General features: G+C 40.5%; 1 protein-coding gene across 1 annotated transcript; it reads right to left on the reverse strand.

Moving 5' to 3' along the window:
• Positions 1-13,416: 13,416 nt before the first annotated feature.
• LOC132296613 (uncharacterized) lies at positions 13,417-14,373 on the reverse strand. The gene is made up of 2 exons (XM_059794797.1): positions 13,766-14,373; positions 13,417-13,723 (listed from the first exon to the last, which is right to left on the reverse strand). Exons 1-2 carry the CDS (start codon positions 14,371-14,373, stop codon positions 13,417-13,419), a joined length of 915 nt encoding a protein of 304 aa, XP_059650780.1.
• Between the last annotated feature and the right edge of the window lie 347 nt (positions 14,374-14,720).

Raw genomic sequence — 14,720 nt, forward strand, 5'->3', positions numbered from 1 at the left:
ATTATTATTTTTATATAAACCTTGGGATGATACGTATATTATGTATTGACATAGGACAAGATGGTAGTGTCCTTAGTTGACCTCAGGTTTGGGTAAAGATCCGGTTAGCGATTCGGACTCCCGGGTTTGGGTCGTTACATGAACGGACAGATCTGATCAAAATACTTTCCGAATTTCGTCAAACACCTTGTGTGCCTTAGGTTCTCAACCAAAGGCTCTGATACCAGTTGTTAGAGTTGCATTACACAATCAACTGGATTTGATACCAGTTGTTGTGGTGGAAACGCAAAATAAACAACACTGTTCAAGGAATAAACAAGCAATCACGAAGAATAAAAAAAATCACACACAAGAACACAAGATATACATGGTTCACCCAAATCTTAGGGCTACGTCTATAGAGCACACCGAACAAATTCACTATTAAAAAGATGAATAATTACAAAGAGAATTCTCTCTCAATCTCTCTCAATTGCTCTCTCTTGTATTGACACAAATTTATCTCTAATTTTCACCCCTATTTATAGAGTCCCAAACTTGCCCTACAAGAACTTGCCTTTTGTAGAATCCAAAACCAATAAGGAAATTAAATCAGATCAGAAAACTAAATTTTCCTTAAACCAATAAGGAAGTCAAATCAGATTAAGAAACTAAATTTTACCTAAAATTCAGTACTCTTGAAGTTTCCATATAAGTAAATCTTCCAAAAAATCTTCCACCTAATTAGACCCCACAAAACCACAACACAATCCTCAGCGACGCATTAGAATCATTCACAGGCAAGTAAAAAGACTCACAAATGACACCATCCGAAGTGCAATAGTTGGAAGAATTGTTGCCCCAACCATCAATCTGTGATTCCAAGCAGTCCAAGAAACCATGCAAGGCTCTTAAGTCATCAGAATTGCAAGTTGGATTGAAAGAACTTGTAAATTGTGCCAGAAAGCACAAGCTTAGAAAACTGAAAACAACCGAGTCTCTAGTGTTCATTTCTGGTAAACTAATGCATGAGATCAAGGTTATGAGAACAAAATTCTGTTATCGGAGTTTGGCTATCTTAGCATTATTGACTGTAAATTTCGTTCTATTCATTGAGAAATTCCACTAGTGCATGGAAAGAGGCAATTATTAGAATCCCATTAAGCATGACTTTTTTGTCATTAAAGATTTGCATTGTTAAACTTTTGTATAAGCCAAATACAAAAGAAGATGCACCCCAGTATGTGGTCTATTTACACGACATATTTGCTTTTACACAGTGTTCGGCTCGCGAAAAAACACTAGTTCCACTTTCCAGGTGAATGGAAAGTAGGAGCGGATGTCGGCGTGCCAGGAACTGCTGTCATTCCAAAGTGAGTATCCGAACAACTATCCAGTAGGAAATTGCAGGGATCAGGCGATTGAATGAAGGACTGGAATTACCACTTTCAAGGGTTTTTTTTTGCCTTGAAAAATTTCTTTCGGACTGAACTATGGCTAGTGGAAAGGAAAGCGGTATTGAAAGTGCAGGACTTCAAAGTAAAGGAATTGAAGTGCAGGACTTGGAAAGTAAGAAAGATAAGTGCAGGACTTGAATTAAACATAATGAAATTGCATTACATGAATGTAAGGAATTGAAGTGTTGTTTTACTGTGTGATTAAAACAGGGTTTGCAAGTGAAGCCTAAGTGTTCTATTTATAGAATTCTCCACGCATGCAGCAACTTGGTGTGGCAGCTTCAGCAGCTGCCACGTGGAATAGTTTCGGACTGCCACATGTCCCATGATTCCTCAACGGTTGTAACTTTTCCCATCTTAACCATCTTCTATTGTAAACTTCAACCACGTCCTTTCTAGTCTTCAACGAATTTGCGTCATGGGTAGTTTCAAAATGATTTCCACGTGTTCTCTTCATGACTTGGCAAGTGTCCCATGATTTTATTCTTCTTCTTCACGTTGTCAATTCCTTTCCTTAACTTCAGACACGATTTCATCGACTGCTGCCCTGTTACCCATGACCCTTGATAACTTCCCTTGGTTAATGGTAGTTTCCTTATAGGTTTCCACCACTTTCAACCGATATATTCCTGTTTAGCCAAGTGTCCCATGATTTCTAATAATCCTTCACTTCTGCTAGAACCTTCCTTACATGGTATCATGGTTTCCAACTTCTGATAAAATTCCTCATCGTGCATAACTTCCATCTTGAGACTTTCCTTCTGAAGTTTAGAGTTCATAGGCCATGACCTCCTAGATTTTAGGAACTCCTCCATCGTGGGTTTATATCCAACCCACTTCCTTTCCTTTCATAGACCACGGTTTCCTTGATTTTAGGCTGAACCTTTCATGGCATCATGGTCACCGAGTTTACATCGTGGGTTATGGTTATTGCTCTCTTCCTTAATTTTAGCAACTTCTCTTCAACCTTGAGTTCCTCTAGATTTGGACTTCATGGCTTCATGGACTCCTTTCTCACGGTGATTCCTTCATCGTGGGTTTAAGCCTAATATATATAGAAATAAATTAAATCCCACGTTTCGCTAAACAGAAGTTGACTTAGCTAAACCGTTGTTGAAATCTCCTAAAAATAAGGAGAAGGTTACCTCCACGTCCCCATGACTTAGTCAACTTTTATTTAATTGGCATCCTACTAAAATAGGATCTTCCAAAAAAATTCAACTTTAACAAATTAATCCATCGTGGCAAGTTTAATAAAGCTCGCCATATGTCGATAAATTATTGGTTGGCTAACTTTAACCTTCTTATGATAATAACTCCACGCCGTTTTCTTTTCCTTTTAGGACATTATATCTTAAATTTGGAAAGTCCTAAAGGGATTCGCCACTTGTCTTTTAATTTCCATAATTTAAATATTCCAAGGTGGAATATTTATCAATATTGTAGTCTAACATGGCAAGTTCCATTGGAACTTACCACGTACCTTTTTTCTATTTAAGGAACCACATTAACAATTCTATGTCACACCCTCTTTTTCTTGAACAATAAAAATGTTAAATCAATATGGTAAGCTTTGTTAAAACTCGCCACTTGTCTCTTTTCCATTGGGTAAAAATAATGGTATAAACATATGCCCCCCAAATTCCATGCCTTGTAAAAAATTTGAAAATAAGGCATGGGATTTGATTTCCACCATCAGAATACCATCATGGTCGCTTGATTTTCCAGCCCTAACCACAACTAATTTCTCAGCTTCCATCATATTAATTTCCTTTAATCACCAATCTTCTAGATGCCGTGTGCCCCTAAAAGACCTATTCGCTACTTCCCATAAAAATCTCTTTACTTTCCTTTTTTGAATTTCAAAAATCCAACTGAAACCCTTCCAATAGTACCCTTAGGTCTTTTGAACACTCAAGACAATCATCAAAAGAAAACACGTGGCTGCTCCCCCTGTATTTTCTGAGACCATCTCCAATAACTGATTTTCGTATCTTCAAGGAGATCCTAACCATTTTTGGCATAGAGCCTCCAACCCTTACAATCCTCATTATTTCCTTTCCTTTTTGAAAGTCCTCCTCTAACTACCCCTCCTGAAAAGGCAGCCTTGATCTTTGAAAGATTTCACCATAAACGAATAAAATCTTCCACGTGTTATTCGGTTGGTCTCTTGATCCTACCATATTAATCTTTCAAGCCGCCAAGCACATTCCGTCTCCCAATAAACCTTTCATCCACTTATTACACCATCCAGCTTCCAAAAGCTTTTAAGACTTCCTTTTGAATTTTGAAAAAAAAACCAACCACCCATCCTAGGAAAACGCCCTCAGCCTTTACTTCCTTCCTTATCGTTTCTATATATATATATCCTCCATCCTTATCGTTTGCCACCAACTCTCCTTCTATTAGCTTTCCTCCTTCTGAAACCCTAAAGAACATCCCTACCCATGAAAAAATTACAGACCATGGCTCCCAAGAAAACTTCCAAACCAACTACTAGCTCATCCCTGCCAGCTCCTTCTATTCAAACCAAAACCAAAATTCGAAGCCATAGTCACCAAGTTCAAGTACTCTTGAAGTCTCTAAACCCTGCTAGGCTTCATCTTGAAACTCTGATCAACTTCAAAGATGACTCAGTTGGACTGGGTCCAGCTTTTGCCAACGTGGCCCCCTCTGAAATAGTTGAATTCTACCCTTCTAGTAAGTCTCCACTTCCTTTTGATTCAGAGATCCCTCCTATTTCAAAGAAAGGGAAAAAAGTTAAACCCTCATTCAGCATAAGAAACTGGCCAATATATCGTTCATCCTGGTCTTCATGGGTGAGTTATCTTTCCAAGGACGAGAAAATTTCTTCACAGTGGAAGAAACAAGGCATCTATGACATTATCCAAATCAGTAAGTCCTCCATAACACTCGATCCGACCCTCCTCTTTCTAGCCCTTTTCTTTTGGTCTTCAACCACCAATTCTATGCATCTTAAATGTGGAATGATGTCTCCCACTTAGAGAGATATTTGTTGCGTCACAGGTCTTAAGCCTCATGGAGATGACGTAAGTGCCACTCTCTTTGTTGAGCAATTCCTCTTTCCAACCAAGACCACTGGAAGTAAGAAGTTCATCTGCTCCCATCTCCCTTTTATTAAACACTGTAAGCAAACTGGCCCAGTTCTAGAAGATGAGCACATTGTTTTCCTGATTTGTTGGATTTCTGGCCACTTGCTATGCGTTCCATCTGGCCAAATCACAAAAGACTTTGTTCAAGTGGCAGTTTCCCTAGCCAGAAATGGAGACTTAGCATTAGCTCCCCTTGTACTTTCTCATTTATACAGAGGTCTTCACGATCTCCTTACTTCCAGGTTTTTAAGGTTCCAAGGCCCCTTCTGGTTGTCCCAAATGTGGCTTAAAATGTACTTCCAAAACAGAACTTCACCCCTAGTCACTCCAACTGGAAAATCCCTTCTGTGCCATTCTTTGGCAACCGCAAATCCCTCTCCTTTCAGCTTTACTAAAAACTTTGAATATTTCTACAATCAATGTGAGACTAGAAATGATGAATTCTTTGATCCATTTACTGCCATTGGTCGCATGCCATCATGGTTGGTTCCATCTCGGAGTATCCACCAAGAAACATTCTGAAGATTGGAAAAATATTTGGGCGAGCTTCCTTATTGCTCGTGACCTCCATTACAGCACTGCTAAACCAACTTTGAAGAATAGTTTCTGTGGAGTTGAGTTCTACAACCCAACCCAACTAGCAAGACAAATGGGCTTTACCCAAATGATTCCTTTGCCACCCTGCAAATCTTACAACAGGTTCTTTGACCAACGTGTTTGTCTTACAGATACTGAAAAATTTGCAGCGATTGACCAAGCCTACGCAGCAGAAAGGGCAGCTTTTAATTTCAAAGGCCATACTAGCAAGCCTCAATCAACCAATGAATTCGATGTATAGTGGTCAGCTTATATCTCCTCCACCCGAGCCAAGAATTATAAGGCTGTCTGTGATTCCATACTGGCATCTTTCAAGCCTCTGTCTCCAGGTATTAATGTATTTACTGTAAATTCCATTCCCTTTTGAAATCCATCAACCTTCCATATGCTGAGACTTGGTTAATTTCAGATGAAGAAGAGGAAATACTCGAAGAAAGTGAAAAAGAAGAAGGTGGAGAGAAAACCACTACAATGGCTAGTAAAATTGAAGGTGTAGCCGAAAGTGGTGATGTAGATATTGAAAGTCTTTCCTCAAGTGATGATAAAGAAGTGGAAGAGGAAGAGGAGGATGCTTTATACAAGGCAAAGGGAAAAGGAAAAACTTCTCAGGTATTTTAATGTGGCCGAACTTAACCGTTCCATATTCTGGACCTTACTTATACTTCCTCTTGCAGGGACTGGCCATTGTCCAAAAAGAATTTCAGGCCCAACTATCCTCTTCTGATGAAGATTCTTCTGATGGTGAAGTTGGCATTTCCAAAGGGCGAACCACTACTCAACATTCCAGTAAAGCCCTAAAAACACGTAGCCCTTCCGAAAAAGTTATTGGAAAGGCTAAAAGGAAAATCATGCCTGAACTGGAAAAAACAGAAGAGTTCAAACAAACAGGAGACTCACCAAAACACAAGAAACCAAAGTCATCCAAAGAGCTTGTTTTGGTAAGTCCCAATCCCTATCCTTCTCTATCTCATTACTTTATATTTTAAAATGTTTATAACTTTAACTTGACCAATAGGGCTCTACTATGGGACACAATTTCATAAATATCCACCTGGATCAACAAGTTGCACAAGGAGAGGATTTGGCCCTTTAAGCTTCAATTATGGAAAGTTTGACCATAAAGAATAAGAAAAGTCAGCCCATTCCAACTTCCACTATTGGAGTATCCATTCCTTCCGGAACTGGTGGAACTTCTACTAGTCATACTCCTTCCATCCCAGAGGCAAGTCTTCATTCCTTTACACTTCGCCTCCTTTCTTTCTTTCTATTTAATAGAAACTTGTTTCCATTTCAGGCAACTCCTTCCTTATCTACCTCAACCTCCTTTATGATGCAGAGGAGAGCCCTTCCAGCCTTAGCTGATCTTTACAAAGTGATCAAGGCCACTAAATCTTCCAATACTTCTACTTCAAGTGCAAGTGTCCTCACACTTCCAAGACTGTCAAATGATGCTATCATGGTGGCTAAAGAAAAGTTGTTGCCTTATCTTGCCCATGATGTGGAAGATGTAGTCTCTTTCCACTCAAGTCTAGCCAGTACTATTGTGACCCTCAAAAAACATCCGGAATTTCCTGATTCCATCCAGGTTTCTTTGACCAAGCTGCAACACCAACTCCAATTCATTGTTGCCCATGTGAGCTCCAATACTTCTATAGTTTCTGAGTATGAAAAGGAAGCCAAGCTCAGAGATAAAGCTCTTGAGGATTTTCAACTCTCCTTAGAATCCTACCCAGAAATCAAGGATCGAGCTGAAAAGCTTATGATCAAGAAAGAAAAACTGAATGAAGAACTGGCCAAAGTTCAAAGGGAATTGGAACAAGTGGAACGTGAAGAACTTGAATTGGACCAAATAGCTAATGCCCTTGTCAATGCGTCCGAACCTTTAAGGAAAGAATGGGAAAAGCGAGTTGAAGCCTTTCCTAAATTTGAGGATGCAAAGGTTAGAGCAGTGGTTGCTCTTGAAGAAGCAAGGAAAATTTGGAATGAACTTGGAGGTGTTCTTGCCTCTATCTGATCTCATGTGTTTCTCTTTATGGTTCTATTGTGTGGTTGTTTTTGAAAAACTTGTGGATAGGAAATAAGTAATGGGTACTTTTGCATGGCCAATCCTAGGTTTAGGAGGCCATTTTTTGAGTTTTGTAATGAAATCCAGTATCTAATGAGATAACGCTTTATTTCCCAACCCTTTGCATGTGCCTCTTTCACAATTTATATGGACAAGAAACTTCTAAGTCACTGAAACTAGAAAACTTCTACACATATATTTATAATAAGGCATAGCCATATAATTAGCTATCCATAACAAAGGAAATTCAAAGAAATAAAAGAAATTGCCATAATGGAAATGCATGTATATACAAGCAAGATGAACAATTTCCAGTATGATTAAAACCTGGAACACGTAGCGTAGCCAGTTCCTCAATGAAGTCTTCCATACTTAGGAAATCAACTGATCTTGGAAATTCAGCTAAGTCCGCTTCATAACTCTAGCCAATTTACTTTTCCAAGTACTTAGCTTTTCCTTCTTGGAATGGCCAAATGGCCATTACGCTTCCTTTCCAACTTTCCGGTTTACTTGGAAAGGAAGACACTAGCCATTCTACATGGCCGGTTGAATGATTGTGGATTTCCAATTTTCATAGATGGAAGGGTGGTACTCTTTTAAGTACACACCATTCACAGGATGCCTATGAGACCCTCCATCTATATTCATTAATCTATAAGCCCCTTTTCCAAGGACTCATTCTACCAAATAAGGACCTTCCCAATTAGGAGTCCATTTTCCATACTCCAAACTTTTAACTCCAGGTGGAAATTTGACCTGCAATACCAAGTCTCCTTCTATAAATGTCTTCGCCTTAACCTTCTTGTTGTATGCCCGCATGACTTTCTTCTTTTGAGCAATAATATAATCTAGAGCATTGAGACGAACTTCATCAAGGTCTTCTAATTCCGCTAACATGGCATGGTTGTAATCTACTGGAGTTAGCCTATTTTGGAAAGCCACCCTTGCAAACCTGATTGTCATCTCTATTGGAAGGACAGCATCATGTCCATATGTAAGCACATATGGTGTGATGCCTGTACTTGACCTTTTTGAATTTCTGTAGGCCCAGAGAGCTTCAGAAAGCAAGTGATGCCACTCCTTTGGATGATCCTCAATCATCTTTTCAAGGATGTTGAGGATTACTTTGTTGGAAGCTTCTGCCTGTCCATTTGCTTGGGCAAAATATGGAGTGGAACTGATCACTTGTACACCACACTCAGCACAATAATCCAAGACCTTGCTTCCAACAAAGGATAGACCTCTATCAGTGATGATAGTCTCTGGAATTCCAAACCTATGTATAATGTGCTTCTTAATAAAATCAATCACCGTTGACTGCTCACAAGTCTTTAGTGGAATGGCTTCCACCCACTTTGTAAAATAATCTGTTGCCACCACTATATGAGTATGGCCATCTGAAGATGGAGGCCTTAGCTTTCCAATAAAGTCCAAAGCCCACCCTCTAAATGGCCATATTTTTACTATCGGCTGCATATTAATAGCTGGAACTCTTTGGATCGGGCCATGTTCTTGACATGCAGTACAAGTCTTGGCAAACTCTATGCAATCTTTTAATATGCCTTTCCAATAATAACCGTACCTTCTAAGGAGCCATCTCATCTTGATTCCAGCTTGATGCGCTCCGCATATTCCAAGGTGTGATTCTGTCATTACCCTCATGGATTCATCCTTCCCGAGACATCTTAACAAAAGTCCATCTTCTTTACTCTTCTTGTAAAGGTACCTATCAATCAAAATGTAATGTGGTGCCAAAAGCTGAATTCTCTTGTCCACCTTGGAGCTAAGCTCTTGCAAGAATTGGATAATTGGTGTTCTCTAATCATCCAAATCTAATCCATCTATATCAATATTGAAAACCTCCCATGGCTTATTGGCAGGTTTGAATTTTTCTGGCTCTTCAGATTGGAAATGACTTGCCATCTTATACCGTAACTCTACCGAAGGAAGAGTTCTTCTTTTAACTATGATCAGAGCTTTTTCCACACCCAGTGGGACTTTCACTCGAGAGGCTAATTGTGTTAGATCATCAGCCTCCGTATTTAAATATCTAGGCCAATATTTGAGTTGGAAATCATCAAACTGGCAAAGTAACTCTAAGGCCAAAGAGTGGAAAGGCCTCAAACGCCAGTTAAGACATCTATATTCTTCAGATAGTTGGCTAAGTATCAAGTTGGAATCTCAAATAATCTGAACCTTCTCCACCTTTAGCTCTAGCAGAATCTCTAGCCCAATAATTAGTGCCTCGTACTCAGCTTGGTTGTTTGTACACTTAAAATCCAAGAAGAAAGAAAATTTGGTTTTCCTTCCTTTCGGAGAAATGATGACTATTCCAGCTCCACCTCCATCATGAGTGCTTAATCTATGAAACATGAGAGTCCAAGTTGTATAGTCAAGGTAGAGATTATCCACCTCATCACATATTTCTGAATCTATCTTAGTAGATGGATGATCTGCTAGAAATTTTGTTACCGCCCTTCCTTTGACTGCCTTTTGTGGAATATACATGAACGAAAACTCCATTAAGGCCAATGACCACTTTTCAATACGTCCAGTGATCAAAGGCCTGGAAAGCATATACTTAATCAAATCTGTTTAAAAGATTATATACACGGCCACTGGCAACATATAGGTTCTCAACTTCATAGCCGCATAATATAAGGAAAGACACAACTTTTCAATGGAAGTATACCTACATTCCACTGGAGTGAGCACCCTACTTAGATAATAGATGGCTTGGTCTTTCCCCCATTCATTATTCTGAGCTAATAGAGTTCCAATGGACTCATCGGCAGCCGATAAGTATAATCTTAAAGGCCGCTTCTTGATTGGAGGCATCAGCACTGGAGGGTTGGCCAGGTAGCTTTTCAAACCTTCAAAGGCTTGCTGGTGCTGTTCTGTCCACTTGAATTACTCAGCACCTTTCAATTTCAACAAAGGGGAGAAAGCATGAGTCTTTCCAGCATGGTTGGCAATAAACCTCCTTAAATATCTAACCTGACCAAGGAATCGCTGCAACTCTTTCTTAGTGGCTGGTGGCTTTGCTTCAATAATTGCCTTTGCTTTATTTTGATCTATCTCAATACCCCTTTGGTGGACCAGAAAACCTAGGAAATTTCCAGCTGAAACCCTAAAAGCACACTTCAAAGGATTCATTTTCAACTTGTGCTACCTCATCCTTTTAAAAGCCATTTTCAAATTGTGGAGATGTTGATCTTTAGCCGAGGACTTGATGACCACATCATCAATGTAGACTTCTAAGAAATGGCCAATCATGTCATGGAATATGGCATTCATGGCTCTTTGATATGTTTCTCCGGCATTCTTCAACCCAAATGGCATGACAACCCATTCAAAGGTTCTAATGGAACCTAGACATCTGAAGGCTGTCTTGGCAATATCTTCCTCTACAATATAAATCTGGTTGTACCTGGAATGTCCATCCATGAATGAAAGAATTTCATTCTTGGCAGCAAAATCTATTAACTGGTCAGCAACAGGCATGGGATACTCATCTTTTGGAGTTGCAAGATTGATATTCCGGAAATCCACACATACCTTTAGCTTGCCATTTTTCTTAATAACTGGAACTGTATTGGAAATCCAGTCAACATACCTGGCGGTTCTTATAAAACTAGCCTTATGTAGCCTTTCTATCTCTTCTTTGACCTTTAGAACAACTTCTTGGGACATCCTTCTTGGAGGCTGCTTGAAAGGCTTGAAACCTTCCTTAATTGGCAACTTATGCTCTACCAGCTCTCTGGAAAGTCCTGGCATTTCCTCATATGTCCATGCAAAGCAATCTTTGTATTCTTCAAGTAAAGAAATCAATTCATCTCGAAAGATTGGTTCCAAAAGCTTACTGATGTAGGTATGCCGAGGGTCTTGCTCCGTTCCAAGATTGATTTCCAACAAAGGATCTTGCACTTCGGCCTTAAGATTATCTAACTTCACTGGTGCTACCTTTAAGTCTGTCAGTTGGATAGCATTCAACTTATCTTCAGCATCTTCCATAATCTCCAAAACATTGGTTTAAAATGAAGTACCAGCAACAGCAGCTCTTTCCAACCGTAGTTCAGCTAGATATGTTTTCAACCTGGTAAGGCAGCAGTTAACCACCTGTCCAAGTATTCTATTTTCTTTAGGTTTCTCTTCCATAAAAACTTTTGTTTGAAATGTATTGCTGAACACCGGCCTTGGGTAGAATTGTTGGCCTTGGTGTTTCTTAGAAAAGCTCCCTTACATCTTCTTCCGTAAGAGTCCTTCTCATGGTGGCCTTCCTTGGACGGCCCTTGCTATCCTTTCCGATAAATTTGATTGGAACGAATTCTTCACTATACAACTCAGCATCTGCATGGTAAACCCTTGCCACAAATGGCCGGCTATCAGCTTCCACCACTTTTACCTCATCTCCATCCCAAAATATTATCATTTGATGGAACGAAGATAGAATGCAAAAATTTGGGTGAATCCATTCGCGGCCTAAGAGCAAATTATAAGCCGCTGTGGACTCAATAACAAAGAAAGCTGTGATGGAAGTTCTATCTCCCACCGTTAACTCCAACGGTAGGATTCCTTGCATCTTCACTATTCCTCCCGTGAATCTACTAATGGACACATCAATTGGAATGATATCTTCAGGAGGCTTTCCGAGCATGCGCATAACATTGACTGGAACAACATTCAACACCGAACCATTGTCCACCAGAACTCTTGCCAAGGGCCTTCCTTCCACTAGCACCTTGATGTACAAAGGTTTAAGTTGCTGAGTCATGCCATATGGTGGCTTTTCCAACACAATTTTCTTTGGCCTCATGGGGTTGTTCTCTTCAATCACAACCCCCTTTAATTTCTGGAGATGCTCAGCTTCATCTTCAAAAACCTCCTCTCTATAAATACCATTATTTGGTTCTATAATGGTTGGCCCAGAACTAGACTGCCCAAGACTTTCCATGGGTGGACTTGTATCTATTACATCTCCTTCCATTGAATTGGGCTGATTTGGTTGTGGCTCAAAAAACAAAGGAAGAACCACCACCATATTGCAAGTAAATTCACCTGGAAGGCTCCCAAAACAAATTTTCTCGCTACTACTGGAATTGTTGGGAATTTCCAAATCTGTTTTATCTTTCGTCGAAGGATTGTTTGTAGTCAAGGAATTTCCAACCTCTGAATCAAGATCTAACAAATCATCAGAATATCTCTCATTTCCTCTAACTAGAAGCTCTGATAAATCTGACGGCCTAGTAGTCTTCTTTGGCGAACTGGACCAGCCATAGTCTTTCTCCCATAACCTTCTTCTATCAACCCTCTTCCTTTACTGCCTTTGCTTTTGTGTGTGGGTCATATAGGAATCATCATGAATGGGAAACTTGGGATGATCAAGCCTTCTCCATCCCTCATCTTGATAGGTAGGAGGTCTAACCATTCTTGGTCGGAGATGCTCACTCCCCCTTCTAACCCATACTTCCGAGGCCATTTTTGCCCTAGAATACCTGTCACCTTCAGAACCTCTGTCTTGCCATCTACTACTTTCAAACTTTCTGCTAGGAGGACGAGAACCTGGCTGATAGGAAACTCTACTTTTTTCCAAATTCTTTAGAAGTATCTCAGATTTCCTCTCTACCGTCTTTCTTTCTGGATGAACCCGGCTTTCCTTCTCTGGAATGGTTACAGTAACTGTGTTTTCCACCTTTTGGAAAGTTAGTCGGTCATGGACTTTCCTTTTCTGACCCCGGTCACTATTGGAGGGCTTTTCATTCTGCTTCTCTTTTGGAAAATCTTTACGGCAAACTTCATTCTGAACTTTACATTTAGGACAACAACCTTGTTGGATTAAGGCTATCTGAGCCTCGCGTAGTTGCCTTTCCAACTCGGCCACTGCTTTTCTCCATGGATGTTGCCGCTTTTGGAATTTCCAGCATTCCACTGGTCGCTGGATTTACCAAGTCCACCTCCTTTTTGGAATGCTCCGGAACCATGGAAGCAACGTTTGTTGCAACAACCTTGGGGAAAGGATTTCCATCAACACCCATGACTTCTGATTTTTCTGGAAACTTCAAACGGCCATCTTCGATTGCCTTTTGCACAATGTTGCGGAAGATAACACAATTATTAGTGGAATGCTTACACGAATTGTGGAACTTGCAATACTCCTTCTCGGCCATTTCTGAAGCCGACGGCATCTTATAGCCCGCTGTGAAAATCAATTGCTTGTCAGCCACGAGCAAATCTCGGCTTTAGAAATGTCAAAAAAGTAACTTCTAGAAGAATCTGCCCCCTTCCATTTGGAACCAGAGGCGGCTTGCAAGTTGGCCGTGGTTGATTTCAGTTTTGTCAAGGCCTCACAAGTGTAAGCCTTCTTTATGTTGAGCTCGGCTACGTTGACTTCAAAGTCTCCTTCAGTTTCAGTGGTATACACCTCATAGTTAGGATCACGATAGTAGGTGCCCTTGGAAGAGTTCTTCCTATCTTGCTCCTCACGAAGGAGCTCTTCATACTTAGCCACTTTGCTAGCCAAGTTGAACAAGTCATAGAACTATACACCTTCAAACTTCTTGCGAAGTTCAAATTCTAGGCCGTTCACAGCCATCTTCACGTATTCTTCTGGCGGCAAAGACAAATTACATTTGAACTTGGCCTGCCTGAATCTTGAAAGGAAGCTCATCACAGACTCTCCAGGTAGTTGATGAAGTCTAGAAAGGTCTGCCATTGACACTTCAAGCTCAGCTCTATAGAACTGAGTATGGAATAAATCCTCAAATTGCTGCCAACTTTGAATAGAGTTGGTTGGCAAGTTGCAATACCACCTGAAAGCATACCCAGTTAGTATATTTGGAAACAAGCGTACCTTCAGCCATGGATTGGCTACTGCTTCTCCACAATGGACAGTGAACCGACTGATATGTTCCAAGGTAGACTGTTCGCCCTCTCCATTGAATGTTGTAAACTCTGGAATTCTGAAATTCCTTGGAAATTCAACTTCATCAATGAACTCTGGATAGGGCTTTCTGTAAGTTGGCCTTCCACCCCTCCGAGTTAGGCTAAATTCCTGTTGAAGGAATTCTGCAAATTGGCCTCTGTCAAGTGCCATAGGTGGTGGAGGGTTGTTGTTTGGCCAACTTTGAGGTTGATTGGCCACTTGATGCCCCCCACCCGCCATAAGCAAGGGGTTGGCATCTGCATAGTTGTTCCTACCACGGTTCCTTCCTCATCGGTTAAGAAGTGGTGCCCTTGGAAAAAGTTACCCCCCAACCGCCATTGGAATGACCATAGGTGGTGGCCTTGCTGGAACAGGTACGGCTGGTTGAATGTTCACAGGTAAAACATTCTGTTGTGCTTGAGGATTGTGGTATGGCCATGGTTGGCCAGGCTGATCATGCCAAGTCTGCTGTGGAAATGCCACAGGTGGAGGATTCTGAACTTGTTGAATGGTTGGCATGGGCGCAACTTGTGGAACAGTCATCTGTACCACTAGAGCAGTCACAGGTACAACTGGAATGTAAGTCT

This window comes from Cornus florida, unplaced genomic scaffold (genome assembly GCF_030987335.1).
Source record: "Cornus florida cultivar Cherokee Brave unplaced genomic scaffold, ASM3098733v1 CherokeeBrave_3.0.0_Hap2_Chr02, whole genome shotgun sequence".
In the NCBI taxonomy this organism is placed as follows: Eukaryota; Viridiplantae; Streptophyta; class Magnoliopsida; order Cornales; family Cornaceae; genus Cornus; species Cornus florida.

Excerpts from the sequence above, each read along its gene's own strand:
- LOC132296613 (XM_059794797.1), bottom strand. The coding sequence starts at position 14,373 with ATGGCGGGTGGGGGGCATCAAGTGGCCAATCAACCTCAAAGTTGGCCA. Across the intron at positions 13,724-13,765 it reads GAATTTGAACTTCGCAAGAA|CAAAGTGGCTAAGTATGAAG; the intron begins GTTTGAAGGTGT and ends CAACTTGGCTAG.